Source organism: Kwoniella europaea, chromosome 1 (assembly GCF_036810445.1).
Source record: "Kwoniella europaea PYCC6329 chromosome 1, complete sequence".
Taxonomy (NCBI): Eukaryota; Fungi; Basidiomycota; class Tremellomycetes; order Tremellales; family Cryptococcaceae; genus Kwoniella; species Kwoniella europaea.
Window position 1 is genome coordinate 5613806 of NC_089487.1, and position 24078 is coordinate 5637883.

At 44.2% G+C, this 24078-nt stretch overlaps 9 protein-coding genes across 9 annotated transcripts; 3 read left to right on the forward strand and 6 right to left on the reverse strand.

Annotated features, from left to right (window-relative positions):
- Positions 1–133: 133 nt before the first annotated feature.
- Positions 134–1431, reverse strand: V865_002136 (uncharacterized protein; the record flags this gene model as incomplete). The annotated part of the gene is made up of 4 exons (XM_066225941.1): positions 134–231; positions 349–739; positions 875–1272; positions 1341–1431. The coding sequence occupies 4 exons, from the start codon at positions 1429–1431 to the stop codon at positions 134–136; spliced, it is 978 nt and encodes a 325-aa protein (XP_066082038.1).
- Positions 1432–2053: 622 nt separating this feature from the next.
- V865_002137 (uncharacterized protein) lies at positions 2054–3352 on the reverse strand (the record flags this gene model as incomplete). The annotated part of the gene is made up of 5 exons (XM_066225942.1): positions 2054–2121; positions 2178–2273; positions 2348–2636; positions 2738–3004; positions 3107–3352. 5 exons carry the CDS (start codon positions 3350–3352, stop codon positions 2054–2056), a joined length of 966 nt encoding a protein of 321 aa, XP_066082039.1.
- Positions 3353–3906: 554 nt separating this feature from the next.
- Positions 3907–5350, forward strand: V865_002138 (ATP synthase F1, gamma subunit; the record flags this gene model as incomplete). The annotated part of the gene is made up of 7 exons (XM_066225943.1): positions 3907–4001; positions 4186–4222; positions 4285–4369; positions 4453–4757; positions 4867–5103; positions 5184–5273; positions 5333–5350. The coding sequence occupies 7 exons, from the start codon at positions 3907–3909 to the stop codon at positions 5348–5350; spliced, it is 867 nt and encodes a 288-aa protein (XP_066082040.1).
- A 779-nt stretch (positions 5351–6129) lies between these two features.
- On the forward strand, positions 6130–7290 carry V865_002139 (uncharacterized protein; the record flags this gene model as incomplete). The annotated part of the gene is made up of 7 exons (XM_066225944.1): positions 6130–6146; positions 6220–6248; positions 6344–6432; positions 6527–6649; positions 6757–6808; positions 6954–7044; positions 7158–7290. 7 exons carry the CDS (start codon positions 6130–6132, stop codon positions 7288–7290), a joined length of 534 nt encoding a protein of 177 aa, XP_066082041.1.
- Positions 7291–7534: 244 nt separating this feature from the next.
- On the reverse strand, positions 7535–11242 carry V865_002140 (uncharacterized protein; the record flags this gene model as incomplete). The annotated part of the gene is made up of 17 exons (XM_066225945.1): positions 7535–7568; positions 7634–7740; positions 7792–7862; positions 8033–8099; positions 8185–8555; positions 8612–8878; positions 8945–8975; positions 9045–9118; positions 9184–9281; positions 9339–9361; positions 9426–9484; positions 9558–9728; positions 9841–10148; positions 10214–10227; positions 10285–10348; positions 10415–10973; positions 11209–11242. The coding sequence occupies 17 exons, from the start codon at positions 11240–11242 to the stop codon at positions 7535–7537; spliced, it is 2352 nt and encodes a 783-aa protein (XP_066082042.1).
- A 957-nt stretch (positions 11243–12199) lies between these two features.
- On the reverse strand, positions 12200–14139 carry V865_002141 (uncharacterized protein; the record flags this gene model as incomplete). Its single annotated transcript, XM_066225946.1, has 5 exons — positions 12200–12229; positions 12304–13123; positions 13189–13296; positions 13369–13765; positions 14049–14139. 5 exons carry the CDS (start codon positions 14137–14139, stop codon positions 12200–12202), a joined length of 1446 nt encoding a protein of 481 aa, XP_066082043.1.
- Positions 14140–14912: 773 nt separating this feature from the next.
- On the reverse strand, positions 14913–19530 carry V865_002142 (uncharacterized protein; the record flags this gene model as incomplete). The annotated part of the gene is made up of 20 exons (XM_066225947.1): positions 14913–14936; positions 15013–15213; positions 15284–15384; positions 15451–15511; positions 15562–15622; positions 15680–15768; positions 15848–15964; positions 16022–16114; positions 16177–16280; positions 16336–16368; positions 16427–16697; positions 16761–16869; positions 16936–17103; positions 17171–17286; positions 17343–17523; positions 17583–17782; positions 17862–18382; positions 18446–18905; positions 18979–19190; positions 19269–19530. The coding sequence occupies 20 exons, from the start codon at positions 19528–19530 to the stop codon at positions 14913–14915; spliced, it is 3384 nt and encodes a 1127-aa protein (XP_066082044.1).
- Positions 19531–20008: 478 nt separating this feature from the next.
- V865_002143 (3,4-dihydroxy-2-butanone-4-phosphate synthase) lies at positions 20009–21151 on the reverse strand (the record flags this gene model as incomplete). The annotated part of the gene is made up of 3 exons (XM_066225948.1): positions 20009–20220; positions 20497–20801; positions 20943–21151. 3 exons carry the CDS (start codon positions 21149–21151, stop codon positions 20009–20011), a joined length of 726 nt encoding a protein of 241 aa, XP_066082045.1.
- A 935-nt stretch (positions 21152–22086) lies between these two features.
- Positions 22087–24072, forward strand: V865_002144 (uncharacterized protein; the record flags this gene model as incomplete). The annotated part of the gene is made up of 5 exons (XM_066225949.1): positions 22087–22724; positions 22856–23397; positions 23464–23655; positions 23730–23828; positions 23897–24072. 5 exons carry the CDS (start codon positions 22087–22089, stop codon positions 24070–24072), a joined length of 1647 nt encoding a protein of 548 aa, XP_066082046.1.
- Positions 24073–24078: the final 6 nt, after the last annotated feature.

The window sequence follows — 24078 nt, forward strand, 5'->3', positions numbered from 1 at the left end:
TCAATCCAATCAATCGAATCTCTTTTTTCTTCTGTTTCCGCTTGTGTATTTGATGCTCTTAACATTGTCGCACAATCCTACAGAGGATATGACTGCAAACGGCAAAATGCAGCCTTGAACCCCTTCTAGGGATTTATCTGGCTTTGTTACTTCCACCGACGACCTTGCCTTTCTTACCTCCAAGAACCTTCTTTCGTTGTTTCAGCATATAAGTGAAGAGGACGTAAAGAGCTGCAGGTGTTGGACGAGAATTGAATCGTCAGCAAGTGTAAACATACAAGAGTACGATGGAAGCGAAGTACAGAGAAGAGCGTTTGTGTGTTTCGGCGAAGTCGGTAGTATACTCACAAGGCCACCAAATAAAGAACATGACCAATCTAAATGCCTCCAACAAACCCCACGATCTCGTATTGACTACATTCTTTGTCACACTGGATTTAGCCAAGTTCCACAAAAGGTTTCTACCGATATGAGTTTTTAACAAAACCTCTCTAGCCTTGGGAGGTAAGCTCGAGATCAAATTTCCAACGACGGGTAAGATCGGTGGGAGAGTAGAGAACGCTAGGAAAGCTTCGGATGATGCACCGATAGGGTACAAAGGGATGAATGTTGTGTATCGAAGATAGTTGACGAAGGGGGATTGGATGTTGAGGAGGGACAGGAAGTAAAAAGTGTATCGGATGACTTCGGTTAAAGACCAGGCGAATAGCATCGTGGTGAAGAGGGGGGAGGAATGGGACTACGAAGCAATTGAGCGTTATTAGTTAGCGTGTCTTCTTCAGTGTGTATAGAGTAACCTCTTTCTTCATCGATAATTGACACGCTTATGGTATTGATAGGAATAGATATAGATTGAATGGAAAGCACCACTCACCACTTCCGGTACAGCCTCCACGACCCCCCAAACAGTCCAAACCCTACTAAACACCTGACTAGCCACCGTGCCCAATGGACTCCTAACCCACCCTAAGGCAGTATGGAGTATCTCAAGTGCAGCGAGCGATTGGACGTATTTGGTTTTCCATCCTAATCCCTTGAAATCGTACGAACCGCTGAAATGCTCGATGAGTCGGTTAATAGGTGAGGGAGTGGACGAAGTTGATGGGAACAGTCTGGCGAAGAAGGATGAAGGGGCATGTTGGATAGATGAGGCGGTAGATCGAGGGGTGATAATAAATATGAGAACTATGTAGAGTAGATGACCCCATAGTAAGGCTGAGATGAGATTGTAGAATAGGAGATACACCTTCACAGGAGTGAGAGTGGATTTGACTATGAGATGTTGTTGTGACATCAGTGTCACTAATCTTCTTTGGGTGATATATGATTGAATGATTTACCCTCATTGCCTTTTCTTTGTAATCTTTCTTTCTCCAATTCGACTCTTTCTTTCCCTTGTCCTTGAAGTTGGGGTTGAGATTTGTTAGACATGTTGATGAACCGTATCCCAGGGTTGAGGATAGAGACAGCACTGATCGATAAGCACGAATTGGATATTGTATCAAGCTTTTTGGTCAGTCAGATATTCGTAAGAATATGAGAGTCAACCGAATCTGAGGAAGGATGTTCTGTCCCAGAGATAGATGTCAGGAAATTCGATATAATTGAAGCGAAGGTCGCTAAAACAAAGAGAGCTTGAATACCTGAAAAGAGATAATTGGTGAGTCGGTCACTGGTATGTCGAAGCGACTTGCAGTCCTGACAGATGTCACTCACTCTTTTCGTTGAAGATGATTAGCTTGACGACGATGATGTAGAAGGAAAAGGAGAAACAGAGATGAACGAGATGTGGTTGTTGTCATGTTTAACTTACGCGCTTGGACCCATTTTCATTTCGATGCCATGTGTCATCCTTTCTTCACTCCAACTCGACCTAGATGCTCTCTACAGCTCATTTCACTCCATACGAACCCAGCAGTATGAGAAGATATGGACTCAACCAGCTTTGCGACATTACATGGACACCGAGGCAATCTCTGCGACGTGATGCATGAAGATATGATATAATATATACATTTTCTCGTCTCGTCTCGTCTCGTCACCAACCTCAACCTTACGCCGCTTTGACTCGCTTTCCGATTTGAGCTTGGAAACCGGCTTTGATAGCAGATACGGAACGTCCTGGAGAGTGAATTGTGTAAGTGAATGCTTACAATCATACAATATGGGATACTCACTTGATCCACAAGATTCACAAGTCATGAAATATAATCTGTTCTCTTTACCTAACAACGTATCAGGCGATTTACAGATCTTACAGGTAACGTATTCGACTGACCAAGAAAAAGACATTATCATGTGATTAGTTTGAGCATCTATGCGTTTGGATGTGTAGATTTGCACTTACCGATATATTTCCTCAACACATTTTCAATTTGTTTCTGAGTATATCTACCTTTCATGATTAATCTCTGAGCACCGTCGATCGAACCCGTCGTACCCAATTCAGAGTACAGGAAAGCAATGACGTGATCGGGTTGCCTGTGCATCCTTCTGCAGATATCTGAGATATTGGCGAACACAGTCTTCTTGGTTCCTTCCCTTGCGACTTGGGGTGGGACAATGGTGTATCGTCGTTTCTCACCGGCAAGTTCGGGGTTGTGTGCGTGGAGGAGACCAAAGAATCGTTTGAGCAACTAAATAGATGAGACAGCGATTTAGCACCGTCATCATATGCCATCAATATATGATGTATGTATAACTTGCAGTCGAGGCGATTTGAGAGCATTTAACTTACCTCAGGATATGTAGCTTCTCTACCCTCAACCACCCAAGCTTCCTTCCCTGGTTCAGTGCTCGATCCATCCTCTCCATTTGCATTATTCGATTTCGAGAACACATCATCTCCCAAATCGCCTTCGTCACCACCAGCTTCATCATTCTGTTCATCATTCTCGTTATCGAGATCATCTAATTCCTGAGCGAATGCAGCTGTCTTTTCGGATTTCTTCTTCTTCGTCAAGTCCAATCCTTCCGTTACGGATGATGATGGTTCGGCAGATTCCTACAAGGGTCAACCAAGAATACATTATGCATCATTAGCTCAACATGACTCTGATTGTGATGATTGATAATGGTAGAAGCGAAGAAGAGAACGGTGACATACCAAATCTAATGGGATATCCTTCTTCTTCTTCTTTTTCTTCTTCATATCAGCGAACAGATCACCAGCGTCCTCCGCAGGCTTCTCCCCTTCACCCTCGTTAACTGGAGTTGCCACTCCCGAATCTACCTCCGGAACTGCACTTGAGGTAGCGGCGGGAGTTGGTTCGACAGGAGCTTCAGCAGCGGGAGCGGGGGCAGGTGATTCTTCGACATCAGCTACGACTGTCTTCTTCTTCTTCTTCTTCATCCCCGCGAACAAGTCTACTTCTGGGTCGGCCACTGTAACGCGAAACAGTCAGCGAGTGCAGGAGACTTGATGGTGAAGGTAACATACTTTTGATTGTAGTGGTTATGTCTATAATTTGGATTTCTTGGATGCTGTTGATATTGTCTCGACGAGTTATGGTATTTCTCGCTACTTTTCCTTTTAGGTATTGATGATGATGATGATTGTGATGAGATGAAGAAACGATGAGTCTGACTCCAGCTTTTCAGAACAATAGAATATATCATGGGTAGCATGCGGTTGTATTGCAGTCCTGAACATTTGGATCACACCGACTCACGGCCATAAATGGGTGGGGCAAATACCTGAACGAGGGTTGTGTGTTCACGCTATGTGGTGGTGTGGTGTGTGTACGGAGTTTTTCGGTGATGTTGTCTTTGTGGCATTTATGAGAACCAGTCATTCACTCCGTTTGACCCTGTTACCCTTCTCACTCATCCCTACTTGGTAACACTCATCATATACTTCTATCGATCCATAGTATACCCAACCCTCACTCCCCACTCACCTCCAAAATGTTCGCTCGATCAGTCAGACCAGCTCTCAACGTCGCTCGAGTTGCCCAGCAACAAAGCCAGGGTATGGCTACTCTTAGAGAGATTGAGCAAAGGTGGGTTTGGTGTCACAACTTTCGGTTGAAAAGTCCGATGGGGGATTGTCGTAGATGTATCGAAGGATATCAGGTTGAATGGACTGCTAGAGGATAAGATGTATCACAGGGGGAATGTGGAGACTGAAGAGAATAGTATATGTAGAATGGAATGCTGACTGTGTGATATGATCCTACGAAATAGATTGAAGTCTGTCCGAAACATTGAAAAGATCACCAAGGTGGGTTGACCCGTTGATTGTACTGTATAAGGAGCACAGCTGATCATCCTGTTTGTATATAGTCCATGAAGGTCGTCGCTTCTACCAAACTCACCCGAGCTGAGAAAGCCATGAGGGAAGCTAAGAAGTACGGAGCCGCCAACAACGGTGAGTAATGAGTTCATCCCACTCGAAATGAAGGCTATGGAATAGAATTCGTATTGATGGTCTCGTTTGTTTGGGATTTGTAGAACTCTTCAAACACACTGAGATCGAATCTGAAGAAGCTCCCAAGATCCTCTACGTCGGTATCTCCTCTGATGGTGGTCTGTGTGGTGGTATCCACTCGTCCATCTCCAGAGCTATCAAGAAGGAGATGGCTGCCAACCCAGGTACCTTGGCTGTTGTCGGTGATAAACCAAAATCTCAATTGGCCAGAGCCATGCCTCAAGCTTTCAAAGTCACTTTCAACTCGGTTGGAAAAGACGTGCCCACCTTCGCTGAGGCTTCAGCTATCGCTGATGAGATCATTAAGAACGGTGGTGAATGGGATGAGGTGGGTCATTTTTCAGTCTTCATCATAAAGCAAACAACATATTCATATACCACATCCGTATGGTCATTCACGGACAAGTGCTGATAGTTTGATACTATGAACATTACAGATCAAGATCGTTTCCAACAAATACCTTTCCGCCATCTCTTACGAATCCGGTGTAACCTCCGTCATCTCCGCCAAAGCCCTCCAAGCTGCTGCCGGTTTCCAAGCTTACGAGATGGAAGAGGATGTCTCCAAGGATCTCGCCGAGTTCGCCCTTGCCAATGCCATCTACACTGCTCTCGTCGAAGGTCACGCCGCTGAGATCTCAGCTAGAAGAACCGCTATGGAGAACGCTTCTAACGTGAGTTACTCTTCTCGCTTACACATTCATATTGATCATTGATTAGACAAAGTACTGACTTTATCCTTTCACTTATTTAGAACGCCAATGATATGATGGCTTCCCTTCAACTTCAATACAACAGAGGTCGACAAGCCGTTATTACCAACGAACTTATCGATATCATTACTGTGAGTGAAACACCTTTGATTGTAAATGTTCGTGAACTGATAATTGTTTTGTCTGTTAGGGTGCCTCCGCTTTGTAAGCGATGTCATTAGTGATAATAGAAGAAATGTGGATGTTAGGCTGCGCTGTAGTAGATTAGATCTCTTGCGAGGAGGGGTACTAAAAATTCAAAATATACTTTTGATAGTGTGATGCTATCGAAATCTCAAGAAGGATAATTTCAATGTGACATCTGATCCGTGGTGTAAATGCTGACATAACTCTTTTGGTTTATCTTACGGCGTTCTACTAATCATACATGTTTGCCGAAAGAACTCTTACTCAAATTCGCAATTGCGTTTTCCAATAACCGGTGAAACGTCTCGTAAACCTTTTGGCATGGCATGTTTCGAGTCAATGACATTCAGCTTTGGTCACGATTCGATCTGAGACAGATTTGAGGTTCGAATCGACAAAGCTGCGCTCGACCGAGAGCGCATCATGCCTTCCAGTAAGTATCCTTTCGACAAAGGACTGTAAGCTCGCTGAGGTTCGACGTCATTGTGACAAGTCCGAACCAAATGAGAACAAAGGAAATTATTATGATTGAACAAAGGATTGAATGAGTATAGTGTATAAGTGGGATACTGACTCGATTTTTCTCGCTGACCTAGTCTACTCACTGATATTGGGGATGTAAGATATATAAGTCGGTGGGTTGAGCGACTCAATGACTTTGACTTGACACGAGAGATTTGATAGGTACAAAAACATCGATACTCATATTTGTACACCCAAAAATCATTCAGGATATACACACTCATATAGATAATTCTTCGTTCGAACCAGGTCAAATTCATCAATACCAAACCATACGATATGTCTGACAAATTACCGTGAGTGTCATGCTAGTACGATCAACTAAGCTGATGTGGTTAATCGATATTTTGGGTGTTCCATATGCGATAGTAATGTCTTTTTCGTCGTTGCCATTAACGGTTAGTACCCCATTACAATTTCACCATCTACCTATTCGTTATATGTCATTGGTTGATAGAGATACTAACTACTGAGAATATATGAATGTGATTAGGCAAAGAGTTAGGTAAGATCGAATTCAAGTTATACGACGACATCACGCCCAAGACATCAGCGAATTTCAGATCGCTCTGTACAGGTAAAGTAAGTATGAAGTATTCTCATGACTCTTGATTCTTTTTATCGAGTGTTTGACTTCGGTGACTTGGTTGGGCTGATTAAGTATTTGTGTATGAAGAAACCTGACGGTACGCCTTTACCTAAAGGATTCGGATACAAGGGGACGACCTTCCATCGAATCATTCCTGAATTCATGGTTCAAGGAGGAGATTTCGAGAGAGGTGATGGAACAGGTGGACAGGTGAGTGCTGGGTCGAATATAGACTGATACTATACCAAAACAAACAAAGATCGTAACCAAGAGTTTAAAGCTTACAGTAGTATCTCATTCACGTATACTGTATAAAGTCCATCTATGGCGATAAATTCCCAGATGAGAATTTCGAAAAGAAACATGATAGTGAGTTTTTAGATTTAACTATCACAAGTTACCTGTATTCCCTCTTTTCCCATTACTACATGTACCCTACTGTACTACTGTATATCGTTGGATATTGACATGTCCTGTACTGGACTGATCACGTACTGCACTCTTGGCTCCACAGAAATAGGATTGCTGTCTTCAGCTAATGCCGGACCTAACACCAACGGGTCGCAATTCTTCATCACTACCGTAGCTGCCTGTCCATGGTTAGAGTGAGTCATCTCAAGCGGTCTTTTTGTATCGTATCTCGTAAAACCCCTCACTGTGCCTCAGTTCAGCACCGAAAAGGTCGAGCTGATACCTCCTAAATACATCCCTATCATAGCGGCAAACACACAGTTTTTGGAGAAGTAGCCAACGACCAATCTCTTAAATTGATCAAAGAGATCGAATCAAAGGGAAGTAAAGATGGTAAACCGAAAGAAAAAGTGGTGATCGTTAACTGTGGTGCGGTCTAAGATTGAAACAAGGGGAAAAGAACATACCATATTTGTCGACAGATGAAGTGAATTTGAATATATCGTCTAGAAGTTTTAACTTGAATGCATAGTATTGTATATATGAGTATGATTCATACAGAACCCGTCGCTTACCTAGAATAGATTGATATACCAAGATCTCATTTGATTATAAACATTATAAGTAAATATCCATTCATCCATCCTCGACCAATTCATCTATAAAGGTTCGTCAAGCTCCCATTTACCACCTAGGAGCAGGAGCCTTGATCGGATAACTACGAAATGTTGTATCAACATCAGCTACCTCATATGTTCCTCTCGCATGATACATATGACCCACCTGACAGTCTCTCCTGCACCCTGTGATTTCTCAACTCTGATATCAAACACCAGTTCACCGTTGTTGTTGTACTCTACTGCTGTGTAGTTTCTTCGGTTCAACGCGGTCTGAAAGTAGCACAATGAGTATACCCAATACCCTGTCCACTCAATACTCACCTTCAACTTCGATGCAGACCCATCCGTATCTTTCAAGAAAAGCGGAATCATAATCTCATCGGTGTCTTGGGCTGAACCACAAACCATATGTCAGCATAGATCGGAGTTGCGGAGATCATGTCGCACAGGCACACAATAAAACGTACCATCTACATTTCCATCGTCACGATCAAATATCAAGGACCGCACATCAGCCAAACTCAATTCACCTTCTATCGATCCAGAACATCTTAAAACTCACGCAACGTTCTGTGTTTGTTCTTTCCAAGCATAGAGACCATTCTGGCCGCACCAGGAGGAGGAGGCGTCTGAAAAGCTTTTAATCAGCTCCATGTGTTTTGTATGTGAATGGAAGAGTGATATGGAGATTGGACGACGAGATGTTAGACTCACATTGACGATAGCGCTCGTGATAACATTCAACATATATCTATGATCCTCCTCAGGCTTCACCGCGAATCTCTTCTTTCCTTTGTTATAGGTAAACAAACACCCGACGGCCGCCAAGTGGACATCTCCAGATAAGAATGTAATTCTGAATTTCTGTTCTCTCGCCAGTTTCTGACATTCCAGTACGAGCCAGTTTCGTTCTTTCTTATGTGTGTTAGCACACCAATGATCGTTCAGATCGTCCAATAGTTCCGAAGCCTGGTTGAACTTGTTGACCATCCCTCCTAGGCCCATGGCGTTATGTCGAGCGAGGATGTTGATGGGATTCCACTTGAAATCTAAGAAATGCTCAAGGAAGGACATACGAGGGTAGGCTAAGGAGAAGTTACAATACTCAGTATAATTCAATATGAGATGAGAATGAACCTACCTATAGGTACACCCAAGAGTATAACAAGCTGTTCGATCCCCTGTATCTTCCTTACCTCTGCGAAAGTCTTCGCGTAAGTCTGAGGCGTACAGATCCTATTCAATTTCCTCTCTGCTCTACAATCCAAAGCTAACAACGTGGCTTTCGGGCCGAGGTACACAAGCAATGAGTGAGAGGGGAAAGGGATCCATGGTCCAGGTTCATCACCTACGATCATACTCTTCAGAGTATGAGTTCCAGGTGTAGGGTCAACACCGTCTACTTCATCTATAAATGACAACAACATTATTAGTAGGCTGGTGAGAGCAGATCATTGAAGATATTTGGACGTACCCGAGACGAAAAGCTGGAAGAGGAGGAACCACTACAGACAGATATTGTCCATCAGCTATAACGATTTATCGTATCTATGATGAGGAAATCTGACACTCACAAAGTATCCTCTAGATCCTACAAAGGACATGACAGGTGAAGCTTGAGTCTCATCATCGTATGTACCGAAACCATCTGTACCACAATCGAGTCATTCAGCTTGATTGCCTAAAAGGCAGTCACATGCAAAGATAACTAACCAATCAAATCATGATCGTCCAGCATGTTGACCATGGGGATGGATGAGTTGGCTCGTCCAAAAGCGTTACTTCGGAATATCTTGCAATAATGGTTGAAGCTATACGGGGGTTAGCTAGGTACACAGATGACATATTTCCCATTTGGGTTTACTCACTAGAATCTATCGACTGCTTCGCGCTGTAGCACATACGTGATTAGCTCTGCAGTACTAGAAGTATACCTAAAACTATCTTCCACTTACGATGACATCCGTTAATTCGGTAGCCAATTTACTCTTCCTATCGGGAGCAGTGATCCAAGCTACGTAAAATCGACACAACTCTTAGTGCAAAATTCGAAGAGAGACGATATGAGATTAAAATGCGACACTCACGTTGCATCTCAGGTTCTCTCGTCAGAGCATCACAGTAAATCTGATCACCACCTCCTACCATACAGTGGAAAGGTTTCTCGTGATGTTTGAGCAGTAAATCTTCCCACACGGGGTCATATCCTGATGGATAAGAGCCTTTGAATTCGTCGGGGTTCACACCTGATGAGAAACCTGTGTAGCCCAAGTTAGCTCTTATCCTCTCAAAGCATCGAGCCGAGGCAAAGGTTACAATACACGGAACGGATGATGCAGAAGAAGGGATGAGAGAATTTCCCAAACTCACCATTACAGCTATGCGCTGCCCATCTCATATTCTCCCCTTTCTGAGGAATCACAAAATCCATCTCTGCCCCTCCATTCAACCTGTACCTAACTACCATCTGAGTATGTTGCAAGGGTATTTCAAAGATGAACCTGAAGAAAGACATATTACCGTCTCTAGACGAGTACACGTGGATACGTCTTGCCTGAACGGTCTGTGAGGGAATGAGGTGGATAGTGGAATCGTGTATTGAAGGATCTTCGGCAGATGGGGGAGTATGAGGGTGGAATGTTAAGGTGATGTAAGGTAGGGATGAGAGGTCAGAGCCGCTGGAAAGTTATGTCAGCTGGCTGTACTCTGCTCGAGGCTACGATCAGAAAGGCAGATGACTCACTCGTCTCGAACGACCTGAACAGACGGCGTCAGCTCAAAAGTGAATTGTAATTAGTGATAGGTCTTGCTTACGACTAAAGCTCCTCCTTGCCAAATATCATTCTTAACCGTATAATAAGCCAATAACGGACCACACCTAGGAATTATATCGTATCTCGTCAGCTCAACTTATCATACTTCACTATACTTGACCTCAACTCACATCAGTTGTAAATGGGGATTCATCCTGTCACTAACACTCCAATGTCTCCCCAATTCTGGTCTTTCGACATGTCCGTCTCCCTGAGGTTGTGCCGGTACGGCTGAGTTGCCATTGGCACCTTGTCCATGTTGATGTTGATGTTGTGACCAACCATTCTGCACTTCTTTGAATTTCAATACATCTTCCAAAGCAGGACCAGGAGAAGTGATCGTCCCTCCAGCTTCACCATTAACTTGCAAAGCACCTTTATCCATTCCACTAGGTGCACCAGCATCTTCTTTCCCTCCTTCCTCTTTCTTCGTCCCTTCCGGTCCTACCTCGGCGTCCTTCTCCGCATTCGCATGTGGGATATTACTGACGTTGGTGTCTTTTACCCTGTCGTTCGATTGAGGTAAGGTCGATAGAGGAGGTTGGTTAGGTTCGTTCAATGCACTGATAATTTGACCTTGACCATCGAGGATCACCGGATTTTCCTTTGAGAGGTAGGTGTGGAGATGGAGGGATGGATGAGCATAGTATGATGCGTGGGCTGCCGCTGCTGCACTTCGGGAGAGGTGCTCTGCACGATGTTTCGTACGGGGAGAGACGGTGTCCCTATAGTAGTAGTAGTAGCAGAGAAGTCAGGTCAGAGGTACGATAAGGGAAGAGCGGATAGTGACTTACATTGTGAGATTAGGTGATTAGAGTATGCTATGAGTGGTAGGTAGTAGGTAGTGGGTGGTAAGATGAGGTCAATGTTTTTTTGTATGCTGTATTTGTACAGAGTCAGGTGAGCTGCACTCTTACGTGTTCACTATGCTGTGTTTGCTCCTGTTGCCAAGTGATCATGGGAGAGAGAGAGAAATGATCTTCCTCCTACTAGTGCAATCTCCTTTGATGGATTGGTCAACACATTCCTTTGTGGTCACACTCGATCCACTCGGCACCGTACCATCAAAACAACAACAAAAACAACAACAAAAACAACAACAAAAACAACAAGCAAGCAAGCAAGCGAAACTTACGAAAGTTACGATCTGACCCGTAATGATCTATATTTATTTGATCAGATACTCACTCGTACTTTTCACCTGTTTGAGCGTTTTCAAGGATGATGATAATATCGATAGTCGATAGTACTATCAAGGAATGTAATGCATCGATGTTATCTCGATGTTCCGATTTGTTGGTTGTTATTTTTCTTATTTTTCTTATTTTTAATGATCAAACGTCACCATTAGTCAAATGCCAAGCCAATGCATCAAAGCTTAAGCCCTCTTTTGGTTCCTATAGGCTATACATACTCGTAAGGTACCGAGCGTTGACGTCATCCCTCAATCGTTCAACGTGGTACTCGTACACTGGTAATGCTTTGGTAGAACACGAAGAGGAAGAAAGAGGTATCGATAAGCATGCATAGTAGATAGACACGGTAATATACTTGTACTCAAAGATATATTTACAGTACATACGTAGTACGAGGTAGCATAAACAAAGAAGAATCCGTTTAGATTATTTCACTGCTAAGTCGAGTTGAAAGTTGAAAAGTTGAAAGTAAATTATCCAGACAAGGAAGAGAAAGAGGTCTTAAGAGCAAAGACGTTTTCGGTTAATAATAGCTGTTAAAATGTGAAAAGATGAAAATATTGCTACAAAGGTTTATCATATGATAGAAAAAGAGAAAACCGAATACTGAGCCAGTCGAGATCAAACCATTTTGGTGTAAGATATATGTTAGTAAAAGATAGAAACCAGTCCATCCTGATCAAAGCGAAATATAACCACAAGTATGAAAGTTATCAATCATCACTGTCTTCCATGAGACGGATTAGCGACCTATCAAATCACCCAACATAAGCCATCATCCTCTTCCGATACAATTCACTAGCTTGAAAATTAACTGGACTCACCCTCAGCGGATCTTCCCTCTCATTATTAGGCGTATCGACACTCCCCTCTCCACCCGTCGAATACCCTCCATAAGGATCATTATACCCTCCGTGTTGAGGTGCATTCAGATAACTATCATCTTGAGGGGCATCCTGATAATTCGCCGCATCTCTCGGATCGAAATAATATCCTTGATTCCCAGCTTGTAATCCATCATATCCACCTGTATGATGAGTGGCACCATACCCTCCAGCAGCACCGGCTGCACCGGCAGCAGCAGCAGCATAAGGATCATATCCCCCTGCGTTACCGTACGAAGCTCCATATTGACCATATTGAGTCATAGGTTGATTGACAGTAGAAGGGTACGATTCGGATGTCGGTCCACTACCCGAATGATAATCTTCGTTATCTTCATCCAGGGGTGATCTGGCTGCTCCACCTGATGATGCTGCTATAGCAGCAGCCGTCACTTCCCTATCTAATCTCTGTCTTCTACGTCTTCTGAAACACAATAAGCCCAATGCGAAGATTATCCCCACTACCACTAAACCAACTACCACGAATACACCCGCCACAGCACCTTTGTTGTTGAAGAATGAATTTGTACTGGATCCACTTCCACTTCCACCGCTGTCCAGCGCACCAGTTGGGTTGTGCACTATCCGAGTGACGGTGTATACCTGTCCGTCGGAGGTGGTCACGTACGATGAGGTGATTTCGGACGGGGTCGAGGTAGTGGATCGTCCCTCGGAGTCGGTGGTGGTTACCACGCCTACTGCCGAGGTTAATGTTGATTCGGAAGAGGTGTTGGAAGGTTGAACGATGACTGTGGAAGTGCTGTTCAAGGATGGATCAGTACAAGGATCAGATGGGAAGATGAGAGGATTTGCAGACAAACTCACGTGGTACCAGGCTGACTGGATTCGCCTGCTGAGGGAGAGGCTGACTGGCTCTGTTGAGTGGATGATTGTCCTACAGTGATGGTAGTAGTCGTACCACCAGGCGTGGAACTGTATAGGGGTAATTTTCGAGGTCAGCACAATCTGCACATGCACAAAGGATCTAAGCGGAGTTTGACCCACGTAGGTTCCGCACTTGGGCTCTGGGATTGACTCTGCTGTTGACTTGATGGAGCAGCACTTGGACTAGCCGAAGCTGAGGGACTAGGTGAGGCACTAGGACTAGGCGACTGACTGGCGTCGGAGGATGGTGCGCTGGATGGCTGCTGAGAGGACGGTTCGGCAGATGGAGAAGGCGAGGGCGAAGGGGAAGCGGAAGGTGAGGGTGAGGCGGAAGGGGACGGTTCAGCTGATGAAGGTGCCGCTGAAGGTGAAGCCGATGGTGATGCAGAGGGCGAAGGTTCGGCTGAAGATGGTTCGGCGGCAGCAGACGAAGGTGCAGCAGAAGATGGTTCGGGTTCAGCCGATGTGGTGGGTGAAGGTGAGGATGAAGGTTCAGCAGAGGGGGAAGGAGAAGGAGCTTGATGTCAGAATGATTGTTGTTCGATTGCACCAGAGCACGCACAGCACGAGAGGAGGAGGGAGGCGAAGGGGTAGGATAGACGAGAACCGGGTAAGGAAGGGTAGGGAGGAGGAGATGGGAGGGCATCGGCATCACGCAATAGTGAGCGGAGCACAAAGCAAGAGACAAGACAAAATCATCAACTATCCATTCCTGTATAGTTTCTGTTTCTGAGAATGACACTCTTCTCCAACTATACACGAACTTGACCTGGTCGCAGAATACAGAATGGTTCACTTACCTGCTGCAGAGCTTGCCTCGGGGGCAGCAGAAGATACGTCCTGTCTTGGTTTTATATTCCTACGACGTAGTGGTGAGGTGACTTCGGCCATACTGATTGGATGAGTGGTGGGAGTGGTTGATGATGTTACAGCTTTGATTGATTTTGTATGATTATTGATGATTGAACGGTACAAAGATGATGTCGAGTACCAATTGAAGTGGAAATGACGATGAAGATGAAACCGTTCTTTCTTTTCTTTTTCCGGTCGAGAATCGAGAATGATAAGTTAATCCTTTATGACCCAAGGTAAATGACAATTTACTCCAATAAATTCTTATGCTGTGTGTCTGTGTCGATCCTCTGACAGTTGACAGTCACAAAGAACAATAAGAGAGACGAAGGACGCAAAGAGAAAGAATGAGGAGATGGCAGTCTGAGGTGTGTGCCCCTAAAGAGAGATTAGCACCCTATCAGGCTGAATGGAATGCTGTGCTATCTCACTCGCATGATGAGAAAATTCCAATAAAATCAAAATCGACTAAAAACCTGAGCGGAAGATAATGTGCGCTGTCACCACGTGGTTGACTTTGGATTAGTCCGAACATGAAAATAACGTCAAGCGGGTCAGACGGGTACTCGGACCTTGAAATGACGTACTAACATGGTAATAGGCCAAAGTGGCTGTATCTCTCTCCCAGAGTAAGACATGAACATATCATAGATTACTCTATCTACAAATCAGACATACATATAGGATCATCTAATTCACAACCAGTAGACCGAAAAATTGAACGAGAAGAAATAAGTAAGACTGTTTTTGGGTCATTACTATCGAAAATGTCGTTATCGCTTTGTCATTTCGCATATCTTCGTCCCCCGAAACTACAGCTTAAACAAGAAACCCAACTACATCCCATCAGATTATCAGCTTAATTCCTTGTCAACGGAAAGGGGAGAGAAGATAAGAAAACTCAGAGCTTACATCCTCAACAGTCAATTTACCCAATGCTGCATCAGGATCTTTATTAAGCGCAGCTTCGGTCATAGCCAGTTTCTTATGTTGTAATTGTACGATCTGATCTTCAATACTATCTTCGATCACCAATTTGACCACTTTGACAGGTCTCCTTTGACCTAATCTGTGGATACGATCCATCGCTTGATATTCCACTGAAGGGTTCCACTATCAACCACAAAACGATATGTCAGCTTAACACTATTCGACATCGAGAAATATGGCAAGGTGGACCTACCCAACTGTCCATCATGAATACCATACTTGCTTCTGTCAAGTTCAGAGCTACACCTCCAGCTTTCAAGGAGATCAAGAACACTGTGACATGGGTGTTGTTCACTACGATGCAAATCAGTAGCTGGTCTCCTGATGGCACTATCAATGACCATAGTAGTGTAGACTCACTGAAATGCTGGATGGTCGCATCTCGCTGTTGAGGTGTCATACCACCTTCCAATCGACAGATCTACGATACGTGAATCAGTGACGAAGAATGATTTCCATGTCTCCACTCACATTGAACCCGGCTCGTTGCAATCGGAAAGCTATCAGATCCAGGAAAGAGACGAATTGAGAGCTGTGACATCTCAACCCATCAGCTTGTGTCGGCGTAACTCGTAAGCTGAATACTCACAACACAAGTGATTTGATTGTACAATCCTTATTCCTCAATTTCTCTAACTCTTCCACTAGCGCCTCAAGCTTGGATGATGATCGCCAGTTCTACCAAAGCCTAAATCAGCTTCCCATCATGCTTATATCAAACACGACAACATGAGATGTCGGATCGACCATGACCTACCTGTAAATCCAATCTACTTAATATACCTTGCCTAGCTTTCTTGTTATTATCTTCCAGATCCAACGCTTCAGCTTCGAGATCAATCGAGATCTCAATATGACAGACGGGACATTCCGGCTATCAAAGTTACGGTGAATGAGCTGCCGATTCAAACGCCCACACTGTACAACTCACCTTATGTCCTCTGGCCTGCTTGACCTCCAGATACTGTCTTATACATTCTCTGTCGAATACATGATGACATTGTGACATAATCGCATCCTCAGCCTGCATGATAAGGACATAAGTTGTCAGCTTGACTAGGCACGGCTAAGATCTGGGTAGCTTACCGTATCATTGCACAATCTGCAGACCGTCCCCTCAGGCGCATCCTTCACGAGTGCGCCAGTCCTACCTCTCAGTACCAAATCAGGGTGACAAGCCATTTGTCGCACTACCGATGACATATTAGCATGACTGTGTCAATTACAAGAAGATAGCTGACTCACTCCTAGTGATCAAAGAGAAAATATTCGAATAATCTGATCATATTCTCTTGTTAGCTATATGGCTGAATGCAGCGCGTGGAAGCGAGCTCACTATTCAAGACGGTACCTTCACCAACATAAGTTGAGAACTGTCTCTTGGCATTGGTGAACAAAGACATATACAGTTCTTTCTCGGCTGGACTGAAGTAATCTCTTCTGACTACGATCGTTCGAGGAGGTAATCCCAAATCATCTGCTCTTTCGAGCTTAGTTCTTCTAAGCATCATCCTATCCAACAAGATCTTGAGTTTCTTAAAAGCCGTATGACCCGGTCCACCTTCTTCTATACCATATCGAGCGATTGGAGTGAGAATTTCGGTATTCTGATAAGGACCGGTGGTCAGCTGATGAGTTTTATGCTTTAGTTGTAAGCTGATGGCACTCACCCAGAAACAAACGTGATCCATAGGTTTATGGCCACACGAATCACAAGTTCGCTTATCCTTGAATTGCCAATGTAAAGATTTACAATCACATTTCTTACAGAAGTAGTGACTGGGCAAGAGAAATCAGTCAGCTAGTTACAATGCTTTTACACTTATGGTTCTTATGTTATCTTACCTGAAAGGATCGGCTCCTAAAAATCTAACCAAAGAGTATAATTCTCCCACTCTATTCTGTAGAGGTGTACCAGAGAGACACCATTTATAGGTAGCGTGTAACGCGAAAGCAGCTTTGGCAGCATTCGTGCTTCGTTCTTTGATGTTATGAGCTTCGTCAAGAATGACTCTGAGACATCAATGACGGAGATGATAAGCTCTCTGATATTCTTCCGAAGCTGAATGAGATAGCTCACCTGTACCACTCAAATTCGTGCATTGGTGACTTCTCCTTGATGAAATTATTTCCCCTCTTGAATCCTCTCTGTTGTCTTCTGAATGCAGCTTCGAGTGTACCATAAGACGAAAGGACCTGTTATCATAGACATGAGTTGTGATCTTTTCGATTGAAGGGTAGGGACAACTCACCACATCGTACTTCTTCAGTTCATTCGCTTTCATCCTCTGCTGGCCATGCCAAAGACAAACCGTGAATCCTTCCGCATGAGTTTCGATCTCATGTTTCCACTGCATCAACGCTACTACCGGTGCCACTACCAACGAGGGTTTTCTTCGGGGTTCAGAAAGAAGTAAAGCGATAGTTTGGATTCTACCAAGCAATGTGGATGAGCTATGACCCTGATTTCACAGTAGTAACAGGGAACTCACGTTTTACCCATACCCATCTCATCGGCTAACATCCCACCTTTCCACGGTCCTTCTTCCTGCTTCTTCATCCAGTACAAACTTTCTTTCTGGAACGGTAATAGGGTTAATTTCAATGACGGATGAGCTTCCATTGTTACCGGTTTAACAGGTTCGACGTTGGCTTTAAGATCTCCCCATACATCCTCAAGTTCAGGATGGCTCTACACACCATAATGATCCTTAGAATCAGCAATGAACCTCAACAAAGGGGCTTCAGCCGACGAGAACGCTTGGACATACCATACTGAGAGCCACCAGATTCTTCTCACCATTCGTCAATTTCCTACCCAATTTCTGACTCAACTCCTTCTCCTTCTTCTTCCTAGGCGCAGCAGCTTCTTCATATCGTTTTCGTTCCAATCTCGCTTTCTCCCTCATCTTTCTAAGACTCATCATCTTCATTTCATCAGGATCTAATCCTTCACCTTCGGATCCCAGCTCATCAGCCAATTCTTCGATCCATTTCCCATCAGCTAATGACCGTCCTTTCCCTGCAAATCTACCATTTCCACCGGATTTACGAGCTTTCTTACGAGGTTTGACATCTGACGAATCGTCCGATGGAAAATCTAGATCTGACGCATCATCCTCCTCAGAATCGGTGATTTGAGCTTCGTCGGCTGATATATCGGATAAGACAGTTGATAATCCAGAGTCATCATCTGATAAGGGTGTCATGTCGGTCGCGACTTCTGAACGAGGTGTCATATCTCGACCTCGGGTTGAAGGGGTGTTGGTACCGTTGGTACCTTGGAATCGTTCTATAATTTATAAGACAGTCAGCTGCAAACACTTCCTAAACATGAAAATCGGCTTCAACTTACTTTCTGCAGCTTTGGCTACAGCGGCTCTCAAAGCAGCTTGGTTCCCCTTTGTCTTCCTTGTACTTCCAGTAGGTGTACTCGTCCCACTGGTAGAAGCGTTGGATCTAGTTTTGCTTGTCGTTTTGGATCTTTGAGTAGAAGCTTTAATAGCCTGTTTAAGTTGTTTCTCCTCCTCGTCACTATCCATAGCGTATCCAGCATCCTCTTCAAACTCAGTCTCTTCGTCTGTCAAAGGTGGAGTCAACTCTTTCTTGGCTTTACCTTTACTCGCTCTAGGCAATCTACCCCGAGTAGTCTTCGGAGCGTCGAACTCGAGATCTGAGGTTTGAGCTTTGGATACAGATGAGAATTTACCAATGTTGAATGGTGCTTGTTCGGCAGGGTGGACTTTGGCTTTACCCTTTCGTGAGCGCGATGTAGTGGGTTTGAATTCTTCTTGCTTTGGTTCTTCATCTTTCATCTAGTACGGAATATCTCGTCAGCTCAGTGATATCTCATGCCAACGTGGGAGAAGATTAGAGTGCTATACATACTTCGACATCTTCGTTCTCTACTTTGACTAGGTCATTACCATTGGCCTGACCTCTTTTGCCATGAGTAGGCGATTCGAGAGTCATATTATCCGCACTGTCTGTCTTGTCCAAACCCAGCTTGGATCTTCTAGTAGGAAGAGTGACAGATTCCAGTCTATACTTTTTCGATGAGGATGGCGCAGAGGTAGAGGTGAAAGGCGATTCGGGCGATTCTACGCGTCATCCATATTTAGCTCGAATACTTTTCATAGCGAGTGCTTCAAGAAAATTAAGCAGAGACATGAACTCACCTTCTTTGACTCCGTATTCTACGATTCCTTCTTCGCTCCCCTCACTGACCTCAGATCCCAACGCGATAGCGATGGAATCTTCGTCCTCTAAACTAGTCGGAGTTTCAGGTTGGACAGCTGAATTTTTATCTTTTGTTCTGGCGCTGGAAATGATGGAGCTATCTCCATTTGCCACCGATTGATCCGTCTTACCTGGGGTAGAAGAGGTAGTAGAGTGAGCAGGCGTAGGTAAGGAGTGACGAGTCAATCTACGCGGTGGCATGTTGTGTTTGATCGCCTTTGGAATGGATATAGAAGGATAAGAGAGAGGAGAAAAGAAAAAGAAAAAAAAGAGTAGTATAAACCAATGTACGGTGGTAGAAGTGAGGATAACGAGATTAGGATGGATGAGTGGAGTGGAGGTTGAGTAGATTAAAAAGTTTAAAAAGTCGCGTATATCTTATGATGATCGCCGATCCAGTCAACCATGACTCAACCGCCACATTATATAATACGAGCCTCGTATCAAATGGGGAAAGGGGGGATATGTGGCATGGACTGTCATTACATGACTACCGGGTACAGGAGACTATCTGCCAGCGAAAGGATATCACCGAACAGGACAAGGGTTGCGAGATGATGAGCGTTCGAAGCAGAGAGACTGAGTGGTCATCAAGTGGGGTGCAACAAAATATAAGGTATCTGCACGAGCTATAGGTTGACGGACACATATATATATATATGATTGCATGTCAATGAATTTACACCTGATGCTCCTCAGCCTCAGGGACAAGTCCCTTGCCATGCTTTGTCACATACTCTGCTAGATCCTCGACACTAATAATTTTTAATCCCCATTCTCTCGCGAATCTCCAACAGTCATCTCTCCTAGCCATCGATCCGTCTTCTTTCGTGGGGTGGACAAGTTCGCACAAGAGACCGGCAGGAGGGAGGTTGGATAGGTAACATAGATCTGTGTGAATAAAGAAGATGGTCAGCGTGATATACGAATATGAGATAGTGGGAAGGAATTAATGGGAGAAGAGGATTTTGATTAGATATAGTGGAACATCAGGTATTTTCACTATGAGATCAGAGCTGTATCTTAACCACGAAGTTCAATGTGGTGGTATATATCCGTGAGGCATATACCATCCGAAGTTATTGTACTGTCGATGATACAGCCAAAGGGAACGACAAGGAAAAGCAGGAACTCTCAAGGGATCAATCAAAGAAACATCTCACTCACCAACAGCGCATTCAGTATGTCCTCTCCTCTTCCTCGTACCTCCCGGAGCATACCTCAGCGTAACCATATGACCAGGCCTAGTCAAGTCGTTTTCCTGACTATCCGGCGAAGCTAACAATCTGGCGGTATACGCACGATCGTGTGCTGATATACCAGTCGATACAGGATGTTTGGACGAGTTGGCATCAACAGTCAGATGATAGGCTGTTCCCTTTGGGTCTTCTGATTTACCGGATGTGGGAAGGAGAGGTGGGAGCGAAAAGGCTGAGAGACGAGAAGGTGGGAGGGAAAGACAGATGAACCCGCTATTCCAATCGAGCCAATACACGAATTAGCTCTATAATATTACGACTCATACACTACTTCATCCCCACAATCATCCCACATCTCCTGAGTCTGTGATGATGGACAGTAAAAGGGGACGGGATGTTGATAACAAGGCTCACCTAGTCCACTTGATCATCCAAGCCATACCTTCTGTCGTAATCTTACTAGCCGCACATACAAGATCACCTTCGTTCTCCCTCGACTCATCATCCATCACTACCACGAACCCTCCCTGAGATATCGTCTCTATCGCATCAGGTATCGAATCGAACTTGAAGGGTGTAGGTGGTGTGGTAGGAGGGGATGATATAGCTGTTGGACGGGACATCTCGAAGGTGGAGATAAAGAGGGATATATACCTTGCTGGAAGAGGGACCGATGATGGGATGTTTGTTATCGATCAGTAGATACAGAATAGTCTTCCTGGGGATGAAACAGCTGACTATATATAATCTCTCTGTGGTATATGTATATTACTATGTCAAGATGTTTTGTGATCTTTGTCAGTGATATCCTACGAATTCAACTTTTTTTCCGAAACGTTGATAATCAAATGGCGTGAGTCGCACTTGTTATGCTTTTCAACTTCCGACGGATAAATCCGCCTATCCCCTTAAAACGGATCTCACACTGTGCAATGGACAGCTAGTGCTTTACAAGCTACACGAGGATGGTATATATAATTTGGATCACCATGTACGGCTCATGGTCCAGCAGGCTGACATGTGTGTTGGTATCTGTCCACTAGATGATCAAATAAATAAAGAGGAAAATAAATTCTGATGTACTTTAAGCTGATGAGCGGACATATACCCCCATGCCCTTCGGCTATAGGCCAGTCTGATGCGGGTGGTGGCAAAGGTGATGGTGATGGGTCAGTAGTGCCTTGCCGAACTCGTGTCGTAATCTATTTCTGTTTCTCCTCGGCCATCTACGTCTACCATCACAATCAATGGAAACGGCCGATCCAAGATCATCGATGACGATGAAATGCATGTTGATGACAGAATATATCATATATAACATAACTCATCATCTTGTTGTCATCCTGTCATCCTTTGTAAAATACCTCAACCACGGCCATACAGATCGGATTCCGAGTGATAGTTCCTTATCAATCATCATCAAAAGTATATATACGTTCCGACCTCAATCGATTCATCCCATTTGAATCGCCATCTCTAACTCAACATCATATCATCCCTTCCAATCTCACTGAGACCTTCCGGTCCTCTTCGACGTCTAATCAGAATCACAACCAAAATGACTACAACACCTCAACCGATCCACGCATCTCCCTCTACCTCCATTCCTGAAAGGCCACTATCAGCTCCTCCCCTTCCTCGAGCGAGGGATATCCCAACAGATTTCAAATCTTCCTTATCGGCTTGGTGGTCCACCTCTTCATACAAGGAAGCTCGTCTAGCTGAAGAAAGGTTACTCAGGCGTATGGCCGCTTTCGAACCTTCATCTGTACCCGCTCAACAAATATCGAAAGGATGGTTTGGATCTAGCCCTTCGAATAAACAAACCACAAACAACGATTTACCAGAGACTGAAATTGGACAAATCAAAGAACCTTTACCCATATCTTCCACTGGTTTAGTAGCGACTCTCCGAAATGTGTTCATACCTACTCCAAATCCTACTTTGGCACCTCAACATCCCGCTGACCCAAGAGACATCACACCGGGAAGTGCAACTTCTTCTTCAACGGATTTGTCCGGTGCAAGTGCAAGTGCAAGTACGAAAGAGAAGAAGAAGCATCATCACAAATGTAACAAGGGAGAAGAACAAGGGAAGATGGTTGATTTCATAAATACTTTGGAAATTACAAAACCTCAAGATAAAGATAATAAAGAGGCGGTAGTGGTTTTACATGGTTATGCAGCTGCTTTAGGGTGAGTCAATTGTCTTCCAACCTAATGAATTCGAGTGGATGGTGTTGGAATTCAAACATCGATTGCTTGAATCTGGTTTCGATGGTAGATTGAGGGTGATATGCTGACTCTGGCTCATATCGTTTGATTAGCTTCTTCTTCCGTAATTGGGAATCCATCTCTCTCTCCTCATCATCAACAGGTCGACGTACCTTCTTCCTAGATTGGTTAGGTATGGGCTTATCCTCCAGACCTTCTCCCTCTCTACTCAACTCACCATCCAACACACCAATTCCATCACGTGTATCAAGGGCAGAACATTTTTTCGTCTCTTCCCTCGAATCATGGCGGGAGTCAGTAGGAGTGGAAAAAATGATTTTGGTCGGTCATTCCCTAGGCGGTTATCTCGCATCAGCATATTCAGTTAGATATCCAGAAAGAGTCAAGGGTCTGATCCTTTTGTCGCCGGCTGGTATACCCCATGGACCTGAATATGTCAGATATCCCCTAACCTCCGAACTTACCTCGAGAGATAATGTACAAACGCAGACGAGAAGTCCACCTGAAACTCCTCAGGAATTGGACGACGCGACTGATGCGGCTGAGGCGGAGTTGAACAGTGGTCCGCAAGGAGAGGCGAAGGAATGGGCGAAAAGGAGAGAAGAGAGTTTCGTAAGGAGGAATATGATGAAATGTGAGTCAACTCAAATCTCATATACAATGCTGGTCATCTTTTATTGACCTCGAATTGTTGGAGTAGTCTTCACATGGGGATGGGAACGCGGTATGTCCCCATTCAGTATCCTCCGAAGTGTTGGTCCCTTCGGTCCATTATGGGTCGGTAAATATTCGAGTCGACGATTTGCCGCTCAGTCAGAAGACGACGTGAGGGATCTTCATTCTTATATATATGGTACGAGTATCATGAAAGGTAGTGGAGAATATTGTATCTGTAAGTAATTACTCGATCAGAGACAAGAAGTAATATTCAGGCATTGAACATTTCACTGACGGCTGACTTTCTAGCTCATATCCTTGCTCCCGGTGCATATGCGAGAATACCTATCATCGATCGAATAAATAGATTGAAAGTACCTGTTACATTCATGTATGGTGATAATGATTGTAAGTTACTCCTCTGCACATACAAGTCGCTGGTTTGGACTCGAGCTGATCTCGTTACTAACTAATAGGGATGGACGTGAAAGGTGGTGAAGATTCAGTGAAATTACTCGAAGAATCAGGAAACACTCAATCGTCATGTCACGTTATTCCTAAAGCAGGACATCATTTGTATTTGGATAATCCTGATTATACCAATAAATTGATCGATAAAGCTATTAAAGCGATTCCCAAGGAACTGTCATAGAGTGCA